General features: G+C 27.6%; 5 protein-coding genes across 11 annotated transcripts; 3 read left to right on the forward strand and 2 right to left on the reverse strand.

Moving 5' to 3' along the window:
- Positions 1-296: 296 nt before the first annotated feature.
- Positions 297-8,963, reverse strand: LOC126866294 (FAD synthase-like). 3 transcript variants are annotated; one of them, XM_050619698.1, is made up of 6 exons: positions 6,049-6,201; positions 2,988-3,147; positions 2,404-2,656; positions 1,725-2,160; positions 1,475-1,616; positions 297-1,084 (listed from the first exon to the last, which is right to left on the reverse strand). In XM_050619698.1, the coding sequence occupies exons 2-6, from the start codon at positions 3,135-3,137 to the stop codon at positions 659-661; spliced, it is 1,407 nt and encodes a 468-aa protein (XP_050475655.1). In that variant the 5' UTR covers positions 3,138-3,147; positions 6,049-6,201; the 3' UTR covers positions 297-658. The 3 variants fall into 3 exon arrangements, 1 of the variants encoding a protein (XP_050475655.1); XR_007689843.1 differs by lacking the exons at positions 297-1,084; positions 1,475-1,616; positions 1,725-2,160; positions 2,404-2,656; positions 2,988-3,147 and adding exons at positions 3,686-3,747; positions 3,902-4,027; positions 8,463-8,963 and having other exon boundaries at positions 6,049-8,391; XR_007689842.1 differs by lacking the exons at positions 297-1,084; positions 1,475-1,616; positions 1,725-2,160; positions 2,404-2,656; positions 2,988-3,147 and adding exons at positions 3,353-3,747; positions 3,902-5,428 and having other exon boundaries at positions 6,049-6,194.
- A 1,929-nt stretch (positions 8,964-10,892) lies between these two features.
- LOC126866305 (general transcription factor IIF subunit 2) lies at positions 10,893-12,542 on the forward strand. The gene is made up of 6 exons (XM_050619719.1): positions 10,893-11,054; positions 11,124-11,275; positions 11,352-11,441; positions 11,515-11,639; positions 11,719-11,862; positions 11,962-12,542. The coding sequence occupies exons 1-6, from the start codon at positions 10,906-10,908 to the stop codon at positions 12,115-12,117; spliced, it is 816 nt and encodes a 271-aa protein (XP_050475676.1). The 5' UTR covers positions 10,893-10,905; the 3' UTR covers positions 12,118-12,542.
- On the reverse strand, positions 12,301-15,555 carry LOC126866298 (mannose-6-phosphate isomerase). 5 transcript variants are annotated; one of them, XM_050619704.1, is made up of 6 exons: positions 15,139-15,549; positions 14,565-14,895; positions 14,141-14,456; positions 13,907-14,074; positions 13,617-13,819; positions 12,301-13,552 (listed from the first exon to the last, which is right to left on the reverse strand). In XM_050619704.1, exons 2-6 carry the CDS (start codon positions 14,880-14,882, stop codon positions 13,346-13,348), a joined length of 1,212 nt encoding a protein of 403 aa, XP_050475661.1. In that variant the 5' UTR covers positions 14,883-14,895; positions 15,139-15,549; the 3' UTR covers positions 12,301-13,345. The 5 variants fall into 5 exon arrangements, with proteins under 5 accessions (XP_050475661.1, XP_050475660.1, XP_050475663.1 ...); XM_050619703.1 differs by having other exon boundaries at positions 15,241-15,548; XM_050619706.1 differs by having other exon boundaries at positions 14,989-15,234.
- Positions 15,556-16,253: 698 nt separating this feature from the next.
- Positions 16,254-17,318, forward strand: LOC126866311 (60S ribosomal protein L30). The gene is made up of 4 exons (XM_050619729.1): positions 16,254-16,393; positions 16,482-16,527; positions 16,790-16,935; positions 17,104-17,318. The coding sequence occupies exons 2-4, from the start codon at positions 16,507-16,509 to the stop codon at positions 17,279-17,281; spliced, it is 345 nt and encodes a 114-aa protein (XP_050475686.1). The 5' UTR covers positions 16,254-16,393; positions 16,482-16,506; the 3' UTR covers positions 17,282-17,318.
- Positions 17,319-17,482: 164 nt separating this feature from the next.
- Positions 17,483-19,242, forward strand: LOC126866297 (O-glucosyltransferase rumi homolog). Its single transcript, XM_050619702.1, has 6 exons — positions 17,483-17,687; positions 17,756-17,927; positions 17,993-18,194; positions 18,281-18,559; positions 18,626-18,858; positions 18,935-19,242. Exons 1-6 carry the CDS (start codon positions 17,555-17,557, stop codon positions 19,137-19,139), a joined length of 1,224 nt encoding a protein of 407 aa, XP_050475659.1. The 5' UTR covers positions 17,483-17,554; the 3' UTR covers positions 19,140-19,242.
- The last annotated feature ends 750 nt before the right edge of the window (positions 19,243-19,992 follow it).

Below are 19,992 nucleotides of genomic sequence, written 5' to 3' on the forward strand. Positions count from 1 at the left end.
TTTCTTTAGCGAATTATGAGCTTACTGTCACCTCCGTTTCGTATCACTCTCGTACACGCTCTTTGAAAATCTCTTTATTATTTCAGATGGCTTGAGATGACTTTCATCGGTCTTTTAGCGCACTTGTTGGTGTTATATTATCTTAATAAGGGATTTAGTAAATCAAAAAATGTTTTCCTTATTTTATAGTGTCCCATAAATTACTATCCCATTTAAACGAATAAACGAAAGTCTAAGAAGATGAATTTCTTTTTCTTGATTTAGGAGGGAGATTTAATTAGAAATAATAAGATCAGTTCTTTGTAATTTAAAATTTATTCCTTAAAACCACTGTATTCCCTAAATTTATGCGTGTGTGCACTAATACATTTTTATCAAGCATATAACGATTATAGTTAAATGGTCTTAAATTAATTTAATTACATATTTATTCATTTTAATACTTTCATACAAATATTACGCGGTGTCGCAATTAAAAGATCACAATTAAAAACATTAAAATCATGTAATAGAAAATCCTAATAGGTTAAAATACTTCATATTATGCGACATATAAATATAGTTTGTCTTTTTAAAATAAGTTACAATAACCTTTCAAGCTGCATAAAGTTTACAAAAATACTGTAAAATTGTGTACGCTTTTGTACGTGTTTTATAGCTATACTCTGCCTTGTCTTTCTGCAGACTCGTCAGTTAAAGTATATGCTGGAAGATACGATGATGGATTATCAGGATCTTTTAATCGTGGATTTGGTATTGTTGTTGATTTTGTACCTAAACTTGTATATCCTTCATCATATAATGGACAATAAGGTACATTGTATTTCAACAAAAATTTCCACACTTGATCATACGACCACTTCAAGATCGGATTTACGCGAATTAGATTTGGCCAGGTTGCGTCAGTTGGCTTAAAGACCTCTAGATTTTGTGTGCCAGGATCACCTCTCCTCATTCCCATAAGGCTTGCTTTTAGATTTGTTTTTTCGTTTAATAATGAACATAATGCATCTCGCAAAGGACATTTCTTCTTTATTAGCTCTAAACCGTAGTATTGAGAAGCTCTTTCCACAAACGAATCCACCTTAAAATATTTAAACATGTTTTAGATTATTGCAAAATATATATGTATACTAAAGGTATATAAGAATATGTAATTGTGCTATTTAACATATTTTCTATAGATTTATGATTACAAAATCATTTTTTAGGAACCTATATAATTTTAAAAGAAATAATAAGATATACAACGCTTCGTTTTCGAGAAAATCGCGTACTTGATGAAATTCCATACTCGATTTTCTTGAAAGCGATGGCTTGTAGGATAAAAGAATTTAATATCTTTTGCTTCTATTTATGACTGAATTAGAATCTAATTTGAATCTTGTGGAAATCTAGATTTTTACTTTCAATAATATGATCTTATTCTTAAATAAGTTAGGATCATATTTAGTAATTTCTAATTTAAACTTACTTCTGGAAATGGTTCTGCTGTTACATATAAACATAATAATGACGAGATATTTTGTAACTTTGCAACACAGGCAGCTAGATGTAAAACTACTGTGCAATCCTTCCCTCCATTAAAGCTTACAAAAACTTCTTCTGGCTTATATCTTAAAAATGTATATTTATGAGATAAAAATTTGTTAAATTTACTTTTACTTATAGACACTTTTTTCAATGTACATCACATTATCGAGTACTTAGTCTATAATACTCACGTTTTGTAACACTGTTCTAAAATATCCACAGCATATTTTATATGTACTTCATTTTCAGTATCTTCAAGTACAGTTTTTGCATGATAATAACTAAATCCATTTTTTAGATTTCTAATTTTTTGTATTGGTAACGAGTATAAAAGTTTTCCTTTTGCTTCCAGAACGTCTTCTTTTCTCCCCTCTAATGTAATTCTTGTAAAACATTCAGGTGTTCTTTGTGGATAACTACCAATATTAACTTTATCTTTCCAATATTCTGCATGTTCATCCAAAATTCTTACTAATGATAATTCGTTTAAATTAATATCTATTTCTTCAAAGTGTAAAGAAGTATCTCCTTTTAATTGAGGTATGATTACATTAACAGCTGCCTCAAAATATGTTGGAGAACCTGGCAGCATGTATACATTCTTTGCTTTTATGATAGCATATTTTTCTGAAAATGATTTTATATAATTAATTTTATCAATCACATTATGTTATTTTATTTATATATAAATAAAGCATAATGCAAGCATAATACATAAACCATAGTACAAATCAGCACAATGTGGTATATTAACGTATGATCAATGTAATTTTTTTGATATTTGCAATGATTTAAAAACATTATTTTTTATTAATTACTATTTTGGATGATAACATAAGAATTTTTTTACGTTAAACAGAATTTACTCACTTGGTGAATAAATATGAATAAGCTCACAGGGTGTTGGTACAATAGTAAGGCGTTGAGTTTCTTTATCATTATTGTTAGGAAATAGATTTAAACAAATATCAACTAATTCCCCATTTTGTTCAAATTTCAATCCTAAACCTTTGGCTACTGCTTCGTATGTTACGTCATCATGTGTAGGTCCAACACCACCAGATGTAAATACAACAGAATATTCTTTTGAAGCTTCAAGTACGGTCTTTGCAATTTCATCTACCTAAGACAAAAGGCTACATTATACGTAGTGAGAATTTAGATTTTAATAAAAATATAGATATATGTACACAATACACATTTACAAAAATTTATTACTAATTAAATTATTATCTATATTTTATTATTTTATTACTAATATACATTCAATATTTTAATAGAAAAAATTCATTACTTTTCTAATTTTATTATAGTTGAAAATAGAATAAACAAAATATATTGAACCATAATGCTTTAACATTTTTAAAGTGACAATTAAATATAATAAATAATTAACTAACTAAAAAAACTGTAGCTAAAATTTAATATAAAGATTCTAGTAAAGTAATACACACAACATCAGGAATCACTGTTATTTTTTGAAGTTTAATACCACAAGCACATAATCTTTTTGCCAGATATGATGTATTTGTATCTATAATTTGGCCACGTAGAATTTCATCTCCTATTATAATCAAACCAGCAGTACAGACACTCTCCATCATGAATAGTTTCCTGTGCACATTAAAATGCATTCACATAAGTAACTGTGAAGAATATTGACTAGATTTTAAAAGTTCTTCTTTTAGTATTAAGACAAAAATTAAGTTATCATTAAATAAACAAAATTTCAGTATGCTATAATACTCCTTCGCATATTTATGCTGTGATAAGTAAGATAAAAATTGGGTGATAAGAAATAAGCTATTAGACTACTACGTTTGTATTTTCAATTATTTTTATTTGATGCAAAATTATTCAATAAAACCTTACATAATATATTATGTACAATAATTTTTCTACAATGTACAAAACAAACAATTATTGAGCAGTTTTATTAATGAAGTACATTATATTACATGAATGTTCTAAATATGTATGTTCAACTCAGTTGTATGTTTATCAAATTTGCATTTTCTCCACCAAGGAAGTTGTTGCATCTGTTTGTATTGGTGCTGCATTCTGCATTTTCTTCCTTCCTCCTTGCTTTGCATTAGTTACTTTCATTTTTGGTTTGGACTGATATACTTCCTTACGTAATTCTTCAAGTTGGTTATCAATTTGTGCTGTTTTATCCTTATTTCCTTTACTTGCTTTATTTTTTTTCAGATCCAACTATTAAAATGAAGAAAACTCATATAATAAACTGTATATTATTATATATATATTTATATATATATATATATTTGTCCATAAAGTATATATATATGTAGTTTATTATCAATATTTAAATATATTATGTTTATATTTTTTCTAAGAATTCACTTACCTGTTTTAAATTAGTTAACACTTTTTGTGCTTTCACCTTCAGTCTATTACCACGAACTGTTGCTACTTTAAACACATTTTTCTTCGTTTGCTTTTTTTGGAATCCTTTGTTCTTTCCCATTATTCTCTGTAATATTATCACTTGCAAGTACATCAAAATTATTTTCCATCTTTAATTTCTTCATTGCTGGCGCCTCGCCTTTTAATACATTTTCAGTTAATAAAAATGATACACGTATCATATCTTTGTTTAAAGATACATTTCTGACAAAATGTAAATCAATTAAAGAATCAGGACTCAATGTACAACCAAGTTTCTGTTCTACAAACAACTGTCCCAGTTTACAAGCATCTTCTCCTTTATTTGTTTTTACAAAACAATATAAGTGAACAGTTGGTGGCCAACAACACATTTGCTTAATCTCATTTTCACTAAATGAATCAAAAAATACATCCAAGAATTCAACAGCAAGTGCTGGTAAATTCATTACTATATGTTCCATACCAGCTTTATTAGTAGCTCGCCTGTTTAAAATATCAGCCTTAAAAATGGTTTTCAAAAAATCTCTACCATCTATATTAAAAGATTGTATATTTTTTTTAACTTTATTAATGATGATATTTTTCTGTAGCCATTTATATGATTCTGGATTTAAATCATTCGCAAATACTTTAATTCCTTTACGAGCAGCAGGAATAGCAAATGGTCCAACTCCAGCAAATACATCATATAAAACATCATTAGGTTTCATATATTTAACTACATTTTGATGTTCTGTACTTAATCGAGGATTCCAATAAACCTTAGAAAAATCTAATTCATACGTATGGCCATTCTCTTTTACTGTTGTAATAGTATTTTTATCGCCTGCAAGAATTTCCATAGTAAAATTTCTAAAAGTTGTATCAATGATATCTATTTTGTTTAAAACAGTTCGAACATTTGGAATCATATCAAGATAAACTTGGCCAATAATAGCTTTATATGGTAAATGTGCATCACGCAGATTTAAATGCAAGATGTGGCCAACTATGCTATATGAAGTTGGAACCTCAATTTCCTCAGGTAAAATACCCCTTAATATCTGATAGGATTGCCAGTTATCATATTTTAAAGTTATTTTTGTTGTTCCAAACTGTTCATACATTCCTAATAACTGATTCTTTTCACTTTCTACAAACTCTTCAATTGTTTTTATTAACTTGGGATTCAAATATATAATAGTTTCATTATCTGCACTTTGAACTGGTTTAAAGTGTCTTACTTTAAACAGATATTTTTTTACAATAGGTATTATTTTTGATAGTGCTACACCACGAGTTTTCAAAAATGGTAATTCCACAGTGGTTGTAAATGCAGTACGGTCCAAACATTTCATTCCTCGTACTGATTCCGGAGGAACCAGCAAAGAAGACATTTTGGTATAAAAACAATATTGTATCCAACTGTATTGTTTGACTAATGTAGCTAAATACTGATGTTTAATCATTTATATGATTATAAATAATCTCCCAATATTATGATGCCCTATAAAGAATTTCTAATTACCCTATTTGTTTCAATCTTTATCTTATATACTCCAAAAATATAGAGCAATATAAATAAAGTATCAATATATCCAAATATCGAATACAACTACTAATGACAACTATTAAAATGTATAAATATTTTGCTATATATATTCCTACTATCATAATTATTTATAATAGCATATGTTTTTGACCTATGCTATATGTATAGTAAGAATATAAACATTTTGATTTTTTAAATAAGGCATGAATAAACATAATAATACAATGCTTTATAGAAATAATTCTTTCACAATACAAAATTCCAGTAAACCAAAATATTACTATCGTTATCCGAGAAAATCAATTAGAGTAAATATAAAAATAGTAACATCAAATAAACTATTCGACTAGATTATTATAGGATTTACAACATTTTTATATTATTAAGTTTTAAATTCATTTCTATAAACTTACATTATTTTAAAACACCAACGTATTTATACACGTAAATAATTGCCTTTACAACGGATAAGATCAGATAAACACATATATTTTATAATAATTTATGAAAACGTAGAAAACAATTTATTCTTTATATAAATACTAATTGTATTATTTTAAAAAGTTGTTATTTACCTTTAAGTCTCTGTTTGACGTGTGGAGTTATTGTATTTTGAATTAAATAAAAATATGTTCTACTCATTAAATGAGGTTATCAATTACACGTTTTATTTGCACAATACGTGAATCAAATAATATGTGAAAATATACATATGGCTTATAAAAATAGAAAATATATTTACATTAAATACACTTATAAATTTTATAGCAATTATAAATTGTAATTTTAATTAAAAAATAAGAAATTGATGTAATTATAATTAGAGGAAATAAAATTAATTGATTAATTTTCATGTATTTCTTAGGGAATTGCACCAATTTTAAGATTAAAAATTTACAAATAGATATTATTTTATTTTTTATAGATATTAATTTTATTATTGATATAGATATTAATTTTATTTTTGATTGTATGTGATGAAATTTTTAAATGAGTTTACATAAACATATATATATGTATTCCATTAATGTTATTAAGCTGTCATTGTATTAATAACAAAGAATAGGATAATAATAGCTTTGCTAACAGCATATGTTGTATATATGTATGTTTATTGCTAATATACATATATTTTTTATTTTTATTAGTCACAATAATTTATCAAATATAAATAATAAATGTACGTGTGTGCAATTAAATGAAATTAAATAACTGGTCTATGAAAGATTCGTTTTTATATACATAAATTAAATTTACATTTGAAGAGATTTGAAATATATACGAAGTTTAAAGTTATTATTTGAATTAGCATATAATTAGCAGATACATGTGCATAATTTTACATTTAATTACTCACAAAATTGAGCGTATTCTATTAAAGAAAAACAAGCTGAATTTAGTGAGTGATTAAATTTATATTCTATTGAGTAATAAAAATAATAAATAGAATTATTTAGTTACTTCTTCATATTAAATCTACAAATAAATATATGTATATATATAACTATTTTACTTCTATACAAACGTATGTAGAGTGAGCTAATTCAAAATTATTTAAAAATTGCATTTGTTAATACATAATTGTGTAACCGACGGTTTTAAGCGATCTACCTTGCTTTTATCTTACATATATATACATATAATTTGCATATAAATTATATGTATATTGTAAATATTACAAATATATAGAAGGTAATGATTGAAATTTGTAAAAGTCATAATTGTATTACAAATTACATATATTTATAATTTAATCATTTATAATGTATCACATTGTATAAAATATAAAATAAACAATGAAAAAATACAATAAATTACTAAAAATTAGAAACTGTTATTTACAATAAAATTTATTTCTCTATATTGCTTAATTATGCAAATATAAATATTTTCGTTAATATATAAATAAATATTGTTATGATTTACACATAGTTCTTAATAAATATTATTCATAAGTTAGATATCTCTACTGAAGTACAAACAATACTATAACATTTTCAAAATATACTGTACATAGTCATGCACATATTTACACTATAAAATATATTTTGAATTTTTGTACTAAATAAGATGTTTAATTAAAATTTATAGTTCAGTAATTTGGTTTACATTATTTTTCGAGCTGCCTTGTAAATAGTAATACTATACATTTATAAAGTTATAAGTTAACTCATGAGTAAACTTATGATTTTTTGAGTGTCAAAAGTCTTTACTTAATTTTAGAACTTTTAGATAATGTCCACTTTATATTGATATAGCTGTAGCTCTAACAGCTGCACTTAATAGAGGATTTGGGTCTGGTTCTTCTGTTAAAATATTAACTTTTACCCATTCTCTTCGTTTATTACTCTGTCTCAATGCATCAATAACTGCTTGTACATATAAACCATCTTCAAAAGATGATGCAGAAAATACTGGTTCTTTTATCCAACCCTTTTTATCCTCAACAGATTGGAAAGCTTCTCTTAGTGCAGTGATCATTTTTCTTAATCCTTTGATATATGGTCTTGGAATAGAGTCAGCAATGGGAAATGATATATCTTGTAAATCATCTGTATCATGATATAATATTTCTTCTTGTCCATTACGACAACCATGCAAATCTCCACCACGTGCAAGAAGATGATTACCACCTCCACATATTAATACTTCTTGAGAAAGCTGCCCTTGTAAATGATTACTCAATGTTGCTGTTACCAATGTGCCACCACTTAATTCCATTTGGAAACTGCAGAAATCTGGTGATGTAACGTGTCTAATTCCATTTATATGTTTTGTAGTTTGCGTGAAAGTCCGGACTACAGCATGTACTCTTGAAGCACGTTGACCAATTAAATGAAAAATTAGATCGATTACATGACTTCCAACTAAGGCTAAAATTCCTCCTCCCATTGTATCATCACACAACCAATCGTATCCTATAATTAGAAAGAAAACTGTATTTGACAAATATTTTAATAATTTGATGTACAAAATATAATATTCTAACCATTGTGTAATAAACTGCCCATATGTACTCTAACTTCTATTACATTTACAGGACCATTTAAATATCCTTCTTCTAAAGCTTTCTTCATGTGAACAAATGCTGGTAAAAATCTTAAACTATGATTAACAATACTTATTAAAGAAGGATAATATTGTGCAGCTCGCACCATTTTTAATGATTCGCTTTGACTTAAACCTGCAGGTTTATCACACACGACATGTTTTCCTATCCCTAATGCCTTTACCGCAATTTGTGCATGTAAGCTAGGAGAGCACATGATAAAAATTAAATCAACATCCTTCCTGAGGAGTACATCGTCAATTCGACTAGTATGAAATGGTATTTCAAGATCTGTTGCAACTTCTGACACTTCTGCCAGTGTACGTCCCCATATAGCTTCAATTCTAAAGCCTTTCTCTCTTAGAAAGGGAATAATTACTCTAACAATACTTCCTGTACCAAAGACTCCAATCCCGGGTAATGTCATGCTGTATTGTTAATCTCCTCTGTATGTCTTTCTAACTTAAATTTTATTAAATAGTAATAACAACAATATTTAATGGTCTCAACTGTAATTTTAAAGTAGCTTTGTTAACCTTTTGAGGTGTTATTTCTTGATAATATCTTTTTTATTTCTCAATTTAGCATATACAAGAAATTTGACAACCATTACAACAAAATGCAAACACACATCACACTATATGTTTCGTACTTTAAGGTTGGTATTTCATGTACCTATGTTCAATTTACAAATTTATTGTTAAAAAAATGTTATCTAGATGAGAGCGAAAATACAAATTGCATTACTGTAAATGATAGATGTAATCGTTCGGTATTAAATTATTAAAAAAAATTCACTTGTATAGTTACATACAGTACAGTTGTTGTATAGTTACATATAATTACATAGCAAACAAATATTTATAACATTGTTCAATTTTATTAGATACAATGATATCGTCACTGTTTAACCCGCGATCATATATACAGGCTCGGATATTCACTAGAGGAAAGCGTTTGCCAAGTGAAGCCAAAAAGGATCAACATGGCGACAGATGTAGGAAGCATTTCGCACATGTGTGACACAGTGCATGATGGCATACTGACATATACCTGTCTCTCAATTTACGCGGTACTTTTATATGCGAGTCTCTTTTTTATGCGGTAGATTTTATTACTTTATTTATTTATTATTGCTTAGTCTGTGCCTTTCGGCTTTGGACGAGCTTTCGGTTTTACATCTCGTCTCTAGATTTTATGTATGATTCAATATCTTTTCTTTTGTACTGACTTTATTTACGCAATTTTTATTCGTGTAACACAAATCCTAGGTGGAACGGATACTCTGTGTAAATTGGACAGGTGCATCATACATATGTGTGTCAACACATGTGCATAGATAGATCATATCACCACTGACGAGGTATAGACGTTATTGATTTGGTACAATAGTGATTTTAATTGGAACCAATGGAACTAAATTTTCCTATAAAAGTACAAAGAAGGTATAGGATAGCCTATACAAAAGTCCTCGAGAATGTGCAAACTCGAGCGTGCGTCAATTGATACTTTGTGTTTTATATGACATGCGTGACCCGTGGTAAAGATATCAGCCATCCATGACTACGATTCACGACAGAAATGAAAAGGGAGATGGTAAAATGAACATAGGAGAAATTCAGCCAAAAATACGCTCCACAAATTACCGCCGAACTATACGCACAGTTTTTTCTCCTGCATTTGGTAAGAGAAACGTGCCTGTGCACTGATACCTTACTGATCAGTCCTTTAGCAGGTCCTGGACGAAATAAATATGTCGGAGATGAAAGGACACCGGAGCTTCCCCTCTGGAACTTCGGGAAAATCCGTAAGATTGTAATTAAAGCTTACAGTTATAAGTAAACAATTTGCCGTCATTCTGCCCAATTGTACTTGTTGGCGATTGGTTGGGCTCAAGGCGACCATCAGCCACCGAACGTAGCCGCGGTCAACGGGACGGGCGCTTCATCTAACAAAGGTATGGAGCAATAGTATGACCCTCATTAAAGGAAATACCCATAGAGGTATCTGGCAGTAAAACATGCCAATGGTTCCTTCGGACAATGAATACCTGATGTTGAGTCACGTACACAGCACAAATCCAGTCCGATAGATGGAGCTGCCGTGTAACATTTGTTCATGTGCATTTGTATCTTGTAACAATCTAGTCGTGTACGGACGAAGTCAAGAGGAGTAACAATCATTGTATTCCTAGAGTGAATAATCATTTAGTTCTTCAGTTTATTGAGGAATTAGAGTAATTGAAACTTGTTACTGTACATTTTATAAATATAATATTTTTGTAAAATTCACGAAATATAAACGTATTGTGTAAATACAATTTTATTTATTTCACAATACAGTACTTAATTCTTGATATAACAATTCCATCAAAAAAGAAATCATGTCTACAAATATGTCACATACAGAAAAAGAATTAGATTTAAGTAATGCTGGAAGAGGCGTGTGGCTTGTCAAAGTACCTAAATACATAGCAAATAAATGGGAGAAAGCACCTGGCAATATAGAAGTTGGCAAATTAAAGATAACTAAGTATGTTTCCAGTAATAGTATTTCAAAATCTCACTTTCAAAATATGTTAAATCTTGTATGTCTTATTAGAAATCCTGGTCAGAAAGCAGAAGTATCACTTAGATTGTCAGAAGCAGTGTTAGCTTTAAAAGAACCTGGAGAAGAAGAAATTCCAAAACAGCATAGATTAGATGTTACAACAGTAACGAAACAAATGTTAGGTGTATTCTCTCATGTTACACGTAAGTTATTGCAAAGAATTATTTGAGATTTGAGAATTGTATATCAATGTGGTTGATAAATTCATATTTTTTACAGCTTCAAGTAGTTCAGATTCTATAGTTCCTGAAACTGAAAAACTCTATATGGAAGGAAGGATTGTACAAAAATTAGAATGTCGTCCATATGGTAAAAACATCTTAAAATATTTCAAATACTTTAAGCTCTGTATAATTTACACATTTATGCGTATTATTTTTAGCTGATAATTGTTACATGAAATTAAAATTACAAAGTATTAAAAGAGCTTCTGTACCACAAAGACAAGTTCAGCAATTAGATAGGGTAGTCCAGAATTTCAAACCTGTTTCTGATCACAAGCACAACGTAAGTACTTTAATGAAGCATTTAAAGTGTATTTGTATATGTATTATGTAAATAATCTTTGTTATCAATCATTTTATAGATTGAATATGCAGAGAAGAAGAAGGCAGAAGGTAAAAAGATGAGAGATGATAAAGATGCAGTATTGGACATGTTGTTTGCTGCATTTGAAAAACATCAATATTATAATATAAGAGATCTTGTAAAGATTACAAGGCAACCAATTGTAAATATTTTTTTAATAATATTACATGAATATATTAATATATATTTATGGATAACAATATCAATATTAATTATTTATTCATTTATTTTATTTTATTAGGTGTATTTAAAGGAAATATTGAATGAAGTTTGTAATTATAATCTAAAGAACCCTCACAGAAATATGTGGGAATTAAAACCAGAATACCGGCATTATAAAGAGGAAGAGAAATTCGAAGGCAGTCAGAAAAAAGCTGATGAATCAGATGACGATTGAAGTTAAAAGTATTTAAAGTATTAGAATAAAATTTAAAATAAAGTATTTTACACTACTTGACATCTGAGGCTGTGCGAAATTAACAATGTTTGAACACATTTTTTTAGATGTATATTTACACTGTCTTTATTCCATTGTATCAATATATACATATTTGAGACTATATATAAAATTAATTGTTCGTTTATTTTTTTAATGTAAGTGGTCGAAAATTGAATGAACCATGTTTTAATAAATATTACAATTTTTTTATTACAATAGGAGAAAATTGTAAATTTATAGAGTGTATATTTATACTTTATACAAGAAGAATGCATTACATTATTTAAATAGGTAATTGTTACAAGATTTATAAATATTTCTAAAATTGTACATAAAAGACAACATATTGTATACGAACATTAAAATACTTAAAAAATAATATAGTTAATTATTATCACTTCATTTATGATAAGTACAAACAAATATTTTTTTCCATAAATAAGGCATTATACAATGATAATTATTAAATGTTGATTTCACTGATGGTTTAGTTGTTTAAATGTGTGTATTTTACATAGTATACAAGCAAAACAAACTTATGTATGTAATAAGAATAAGAAAATACTAGTTGACATAAACTGACTAGAGTTGATTGCACATAGCCTTCTGTTATCGGAATGGATAGTATAGTTATATTTACTACATTGTCGTAAATAATGCAATTATAAAATATGTGCTTTAAAATAAAAAAATAATATTTAGTTACGTTACTGTATAAATTGGTATACCTTTCTTCAATTCGAAAAAAGTGAGGTAACAATTTTCTTTATCTATAAAAATAGTACTTAATACGAAAAATATCACTTAATAGTTAAAATGCATTATAATACATATCATGGCAGGAATTATAAATAATAAATGCTTCCAATAAAGATGTCCCTAGTTTTATGCACTCATAGTATAGTAATGAAAGCATCATATTCAGACATTAACTCTATTTTCTAGCATTTAATATAAACTATGAAATGCTTTACTCTGAAAAACACATTTCTATTAAGAAGAATGATATTGAGAACAATGTTCAATAATTTTTTAAATCTTTCAACTGCTCATAACTATCGATAAAATTTGAAGATCAACAGTTTTAGTTTTCAACTAAGAAGCATCCAAAAGTGCATTAATACTTTGTGCGTGCAAATTTATCATTTCCTTTCATCACATTTCTTTCTAAGTATCCGATAATTCTTTAAACATTAACGAAGGCTTGAAACATCAACATTGGATGACATCCACATAAAACTTTAATTCCAATTTTTTCATCCGCTGGAATAAATACAACTGAACCCCGATAAAGAATCTTCGACGGTGAAATTTCACCCTTTCCATTTATGATTATTAAAACGCTCGCTGTACTTCTTGGAATTATATTATACGAAGCTCTTCCAGGGGGAATCTAAAAAAATAATACTTTTTATACATTTAATAATTGATGGATAATCTTGTATAGAGGGACTTACTGTTATTTTAGCAACAGCAAAATCTACTACAGGTGGACGAAATACTTCGGTACATTCGTCCTCTCGAGAAGGTTGAAATCTTTTTGCAGAAATTGGTTCACAAATATATCTTAACATTTCAACTAATGTTGGCACATCTTTTAGTTTAGGAGTCAATCCTGCACGCACCACATTATCAGAGCATGCCATACATTCCACACAATCTATAAATATGGTTTCAAATTATGTTTATGCAAATCATCTTAAATTTTAAAGATAACATAATATAAAACATAATGTAGAATGCTGACCACCAGAAAGATATGCATGTGGTTCATTTGGTCCAAGATATATAGCCTCACCAGGCTGCATAGTTATAAAATTAAAAAAATAAATGCCAAAACATCCTACATCTCCTGGATAATCTGAATACAGTCTTTCCAGTAAACTAGCATGTAAAGTTTGTCTTAATGATTCATCTAAAGGAAATCACCATTTTTATTTATGAATAAGTAATTATAAATATTTTAAATAACAAAAATTACCCAAATTGGATAGTCTGTCAAGTAATTTTCTAAGTTGCAATGCAATTAATCCAGGATCACAGGTCATGAGACTATGAAAACATGTTTTCAAAGATTCTGTATTGTCTGCTTCACCTGTTGTCATAAATTTAAGTACTTTATCTTCTCCTATTACAGCACGTAATTCGGGTAAAATTTTTAAAAACTCTTGTATCTCTCTGATTGGACGGAAGCCACAAAGAGCCTCAAAAGGCGTTAATGCTATTGCAAGTTCTGGTTTATGATTTGCATCTTTGTAAATAGTGGGATATTGTTGATTCAGTTTTCTTGCTTTTTCCTGTATTGAAATATGATATTTAACATTGAGTAATTGTATATGTACTTATATAGTATATACTAGTATAATAATACTTATATATGTACATGTATATGTACATATATATACCTTATCTGGATGTGCTTGGATAGATAATGCTTTATTCACAGATAACACTTTAAAAAGAAATGGCAAATGATGTCCAAATACTTTTTGAGCATCATTTCCTAACACATTAGTATTCTGTTTTATGTATTCTTCCAAAGATATATTCAAATCTTTCATATATGAAGGACCATTGGGATGAGTACCTATCCACAGTTCAGCATATGGTCTCTTTTCATCCAGTACAAAATCTGAATTAGAAGATTTTGTTAAGGTTGCAACAATACTGTCAATACCATATCTTCCCCAGTCGTAAGTTTGTACTTTACATTTAAGCTCCATTCCAAAGATATTTCTGAAACATAAAACAGAAATTCATTGTCTATAGTTTTTACAAAAACACTTTCATACATCCTTCACATTATATTAAATTTGTTACACATAGTACATTAATAAAAAATATTGTCAAGTAAAAATTCTTTTCCTTTTTCCAATTTATGTTTCTTTAATAATATTATTACATATTTTTTCTGTTAAAATATGTAATAATATTGTATTTTAGACGAAAGCATATGTTTATAACTCCACGTAGCATTACATAGAAACAATAGAGCGCGGACAACGTCAAAACGTCAATTATTTGACACCATCTGTACAAACTAAGCCTGATAAAAAAGGTGACACGTAAATACAATATTACCACTTCTTTTGATAAGTGTTGTTCACACTTTAATCGCGAGCAGAACGAGCTTTTCCCACTCTGCCCTGGTCGTCAGGGGAACCGAGACGCTAATCTTGCATGTCCAGTGCGAATCTTCCGCAAATTTTATGTTTAAACTGCAAAATTAAAGATATAAACGATTACTTTTATAATAGACATATAGAAAGATTCATTAGAAATAGTCTAATAAGATGTATATATGATTAAAAATAGCTTATGATAAACAGATAAAATTATTATTAAAAAATTGCATATGAGTGCAAAATTTATAAAAGAAAAAACCGCGGGATTTGCCCCTCTATTATAAGTGTATACAAAATGTAATAGTATTAACTCGTATGTATATTTATTTATAGAGAAGATTCAAGTCATATGAGGAATCCCACTCGCGATAACATTTGATATTTGATAATACCTGCAATATTTCATTTGCGTTTCTCTGTTATCATATTTACTGAAAAATACTCATTGCAATTTTCTTTTTGTTACGTTATGTCTATATTGATTACATTGTTCTCTTAAAGTAAAATATTTTCTATTGAAATATATTTTCTTTCAGATTTTTAAAGTTGTAGTTAGTTTATTAATATAATTATATAATTAATTTATTAATAAAATAAATTAAACTGTTTATGATTATTCATTACATTTTAAATAAAGATACGAAAGTTCATAACTATAGAGAGTGCATTTGTAAGGCTGTTATAATGTTCACAAATAACTAATTTAATAAAATAAAACAAAGAAAGTGTGAATCGAGTTAGCAATTGTTAATCATAATAATAATAAATAATTCTATGGTTTTGCAGATTAAAATTTATCTAGTCTAATTCGCTATATTTCTATTATATTTTTCTGATATTTTTCCTATAATTATATTATGTACCTATACTTATATTATGTACTTTTTTAATCTTTTACTGCAAAACATATATTAATTATACATATTACCAGATTTAATATTATACATGGAAATGAACATAAGGCAACAAAATATTATGCAATGGAAACACCACTCTATATAATTTATATTTCGTGATAGTTGGTAATCTGATTCAAGTGCGCTGTAAAATTTTCAACCTCCACCTCTTTCACGTATACCGTGTTCTGTGGCATTAAGCGTGCTGGGAAGGTACTGCAAAAATATTTTAATATTTTATAATAATACATAAAAAATATACAGCAAAATTTCACTAAATGTATTTAAATATTTGTTTCAGCATTAGCTTTCATTAAATAGTAAATATGGTGGCACAAAAAAAACAGGTAAATATTTTCTCAATAGCACACGTGTACTATTCAATTTTCGAAGCACATGTTAAAATTATTTTTTATTTCAAAATATTAGTATAATTAAAATATAATATAATAACGCATAGGTATAAAAAGTAAATTTACTAGTTTGCTTTTATATCATTTTGATCCAACGAATTCTTCTTTAATATAGGCAAGCAATTTTTTAATAGTATTGATGTTTTATAGAGGTTATGATTCTATTAAATATATATTTGTCCCTATTTGTTAACAGAAAAAGTCCCAGGAGGGTATCAACTCCAGATTGGCACTGGTTATGAAATCAGGGAAATATGTCTTGGGTTACAAGCAGACCTTGAAGTCCCTTCGGCAAGGGAAAGCAAAATTGGTCATCATAGCGAATAATGCTGCACCTCTAAGGTGAGACTGAGATGTAGTACTCCTTCAATAATTACAGAGCAATATTGATTTATATGCTGATAGTGGGAGTCCTACGGAGTAGTCTCACATCTCTGCTTGTAAGTGCAGAGACATCCTATATCTATTTTAACTTAAAAATTATAAGTGTTTATTTTGTTTGTTTAACAGGAAATCAGAGATAGAGTACTATGCTATGTTGGCAAAGACAGGTGTGCATCACTATATAGGAAATAATATAGAATTAGGTACTGCATGTGGAAAATACTTCCGTGTATGTACTCTTTCTATTACTGACCCTGGAAATTCTGATATTATAAAATCTATGCCTACTGGTGAACAACCATAAATATATTTTTATTTAATAAAATTTTAATAAAAACATATATTGTATTTGTCGATTTTCATTTCCCTGCCCTTTAATTTCCATTATGATTGAAAATTGATGTTATTAAAGCTAATATTAAGAAACTTTTAAAATTTGGATTAAGAATTTTATTAATACGTGGATGTCATGCAATAGTATGTAAGTTCTGATTCTTGTAGATGTCACTAGTCTCAACCAGATGCTTGTAAGCATCATTTATATTTTATTCAAAAATTGTCATGCCGCTTTCTTATAATGAACACGTTAGTATTAAGTTACATTTTTTTAATAACCATTTTTTGGGTAGTTTACTGTGAAGAGCAATATTGTCCTATTGATAATCCGGAAGATTGTATTGAAAAAAAAGAGGATAATATTTATAAGAAAGGTATTTATGTATAGAATGTTTGATGAATTTTGTTTAATACCTTTTTCATCAATTTCTTCTTTTAATAGATTTAAATAAGCAATATATTAAGTATTATAATGCAATTGAAGAAGCACAAAAGAATTACAAAATTTGTAATAATACAAACAATGGCTGTTATAAAGATATTATTATAAATGATTTAAAACCTTTCAAGAAGAAAGGTATAAGTAAGGATTTAATAAATATTGCAAAAACCAGGTAGGTATGATAACTGTACATTACATAATAAATATTTTCTAAAATAAAGTTTATATTTTTTATAGAGGAACTGTTTATCAAATAATACAAGGAAAATTATATAGGCAAAAAGATTGTATGTTTCCTTCAAGATGTTCTGGAATAGAACATTTTCTTTTAAAACTTGCTCCTGGATTAACAGATATGGATTTAGTTATAAATGTAAGAGATTATCCTCAATCAAGTAAACATTTTGGAGGTCCATTACCTATTTTTTCGTTTAGTAAGGTAAACAAAATTTATTTTTTAAATCTATTTAGAACTTTTATATTTTATTAATGAAAAATTTTGAGTGTTGTGAAATATATTTCTAGACTCCAGAATACTATGATATTACATATCCAGCATGGGCATTTTGGGAAGGTGGACCTGCAATTTCTTTGTATCCTCGTGGTCTTGGAAGATGGGATGAACACCGTGTATCTTTAGATAAAGCTAGTAAAAACACATTGTGGGAGGAAAAAGAAAATAAAGCATTCTTTCGGGGTTCCAGAACAAGTTCAGAACGTGATAATTTAATATTATTAAGTCGCAAGAAACCAAACTTAGTAGATGCTCAATATACAAAAAATCAAGCATGGAAATCTAATGAAGTAATAATTTTTAATTTCTATCTTTATATAATTATATGAATAAAATAATTTTGTATGTCATTGTAGGATACATTATATGCAGCTCCTGCTTCTGAAGTTTCTCTGGAAGCTCATTGTAAATACAAGTACTTATTCAATTATCGAGGTGTTGCAGCATCATTTAGACATAAACATTTATTTTTGTGTCGGTCCTTAGTATTTCATGTTGGAGATGAGTGGACTGAATTTTATTATAATGCAATGATACCTTGGATACACTATATTCCTGTTTCCAAGGATGCTAATCAAACAGTATTAGGGTATGTTGCTGTCTACTTTTCATTGCTAACAGTAACGTCTTTTATATAATATTAATATTTTTATCTGCATTTACAGAGAATTAATACAGTTTGCAATAGATAATGACGAAACGTCAAAAAAGATTGCAGATCGCGGAAGAGATTTTATATGGAATAATTTAAAATTATCTGATGTCACACAATCTTGGAAAAACCTTCTTAAGAAATATTCAAAACTTTTAACATATAAAACTACCTTAGATAAAAGTTTAATTAAAGTGGAGGGGAAGGAAAGGTCTTAATAAAATTTTGTTTGATATATATTACTTTATATATTTTTTTATTAAAATTTCTATTCTTTGATGTAAAGTATTAACTAATAAAAATAATTTGGTAATGATCAGATATTTTATTAACTTTTTAAAATAAGCGTTAGTTAAAACAAACGTATGTTTTCTTTATTGATACTGTACAATGTCAGGACATAGCACAATGTGGCAAGTTTCAATATGAATCATTTCGGTGCCCTGACAAAATATCCAATACGAACAAAGGCCTTGTACATTATATTGCATCAAATGTACGTTTCATTTGTGTAAATATATTAAATATTTAAATGTTTCAAATACAATCATAATATAAAATTTTTATACGTATTTCTTTGAAAAAGCAATTTATTTAACAAGTATTAAAAAACTGTACAAGGCGTTTTGTGCTTTATTTCTCCTTAAATGCTAGGTCATTCTTAAGTACTTAATTATTTATTTGTAACAAAATTATGAAAACCTTTCTTAGAATGTAAAGAAACATGGTAATGTCATTAATTACTATAAAGATACACGTACACTATGATTTGTAAATACTGTTTATATTTTTATTGCGATATTTAATATCTTTTAAACTAATTTTTTCTAAATTTTAAGCTAAATATTTAACTAATATACACAGAATAGTTATGTGTTAAAAGGTATTTACAATACATAACGTACATGTATTTTATAAAGTGCATATACACACATTATACATAATTGCCTTTCATATCATTTTGGTTTTGAAGCACAATACAAATGATTATTCTTTTCAAAATAATAAAAATTGTTGTTTTCAAGATATTGCATTAAATCTCATATTCATAACATTATCATCTGGAATTAA

This window comes from Bombus huntii, chromosome 6 (assembly GCF_024542735.1).
Source record: "Bombus huntii isolate Logan2020A chromosome 6, iyBomHunt1.1, whole genome shotgun sequence".
Classification (NCBI taxonomy): Eukaryota; Metazoa; Arthropoda; class Insecta; order Hymenoptera; family Apidae; genus Bombus; species Bombus huntii.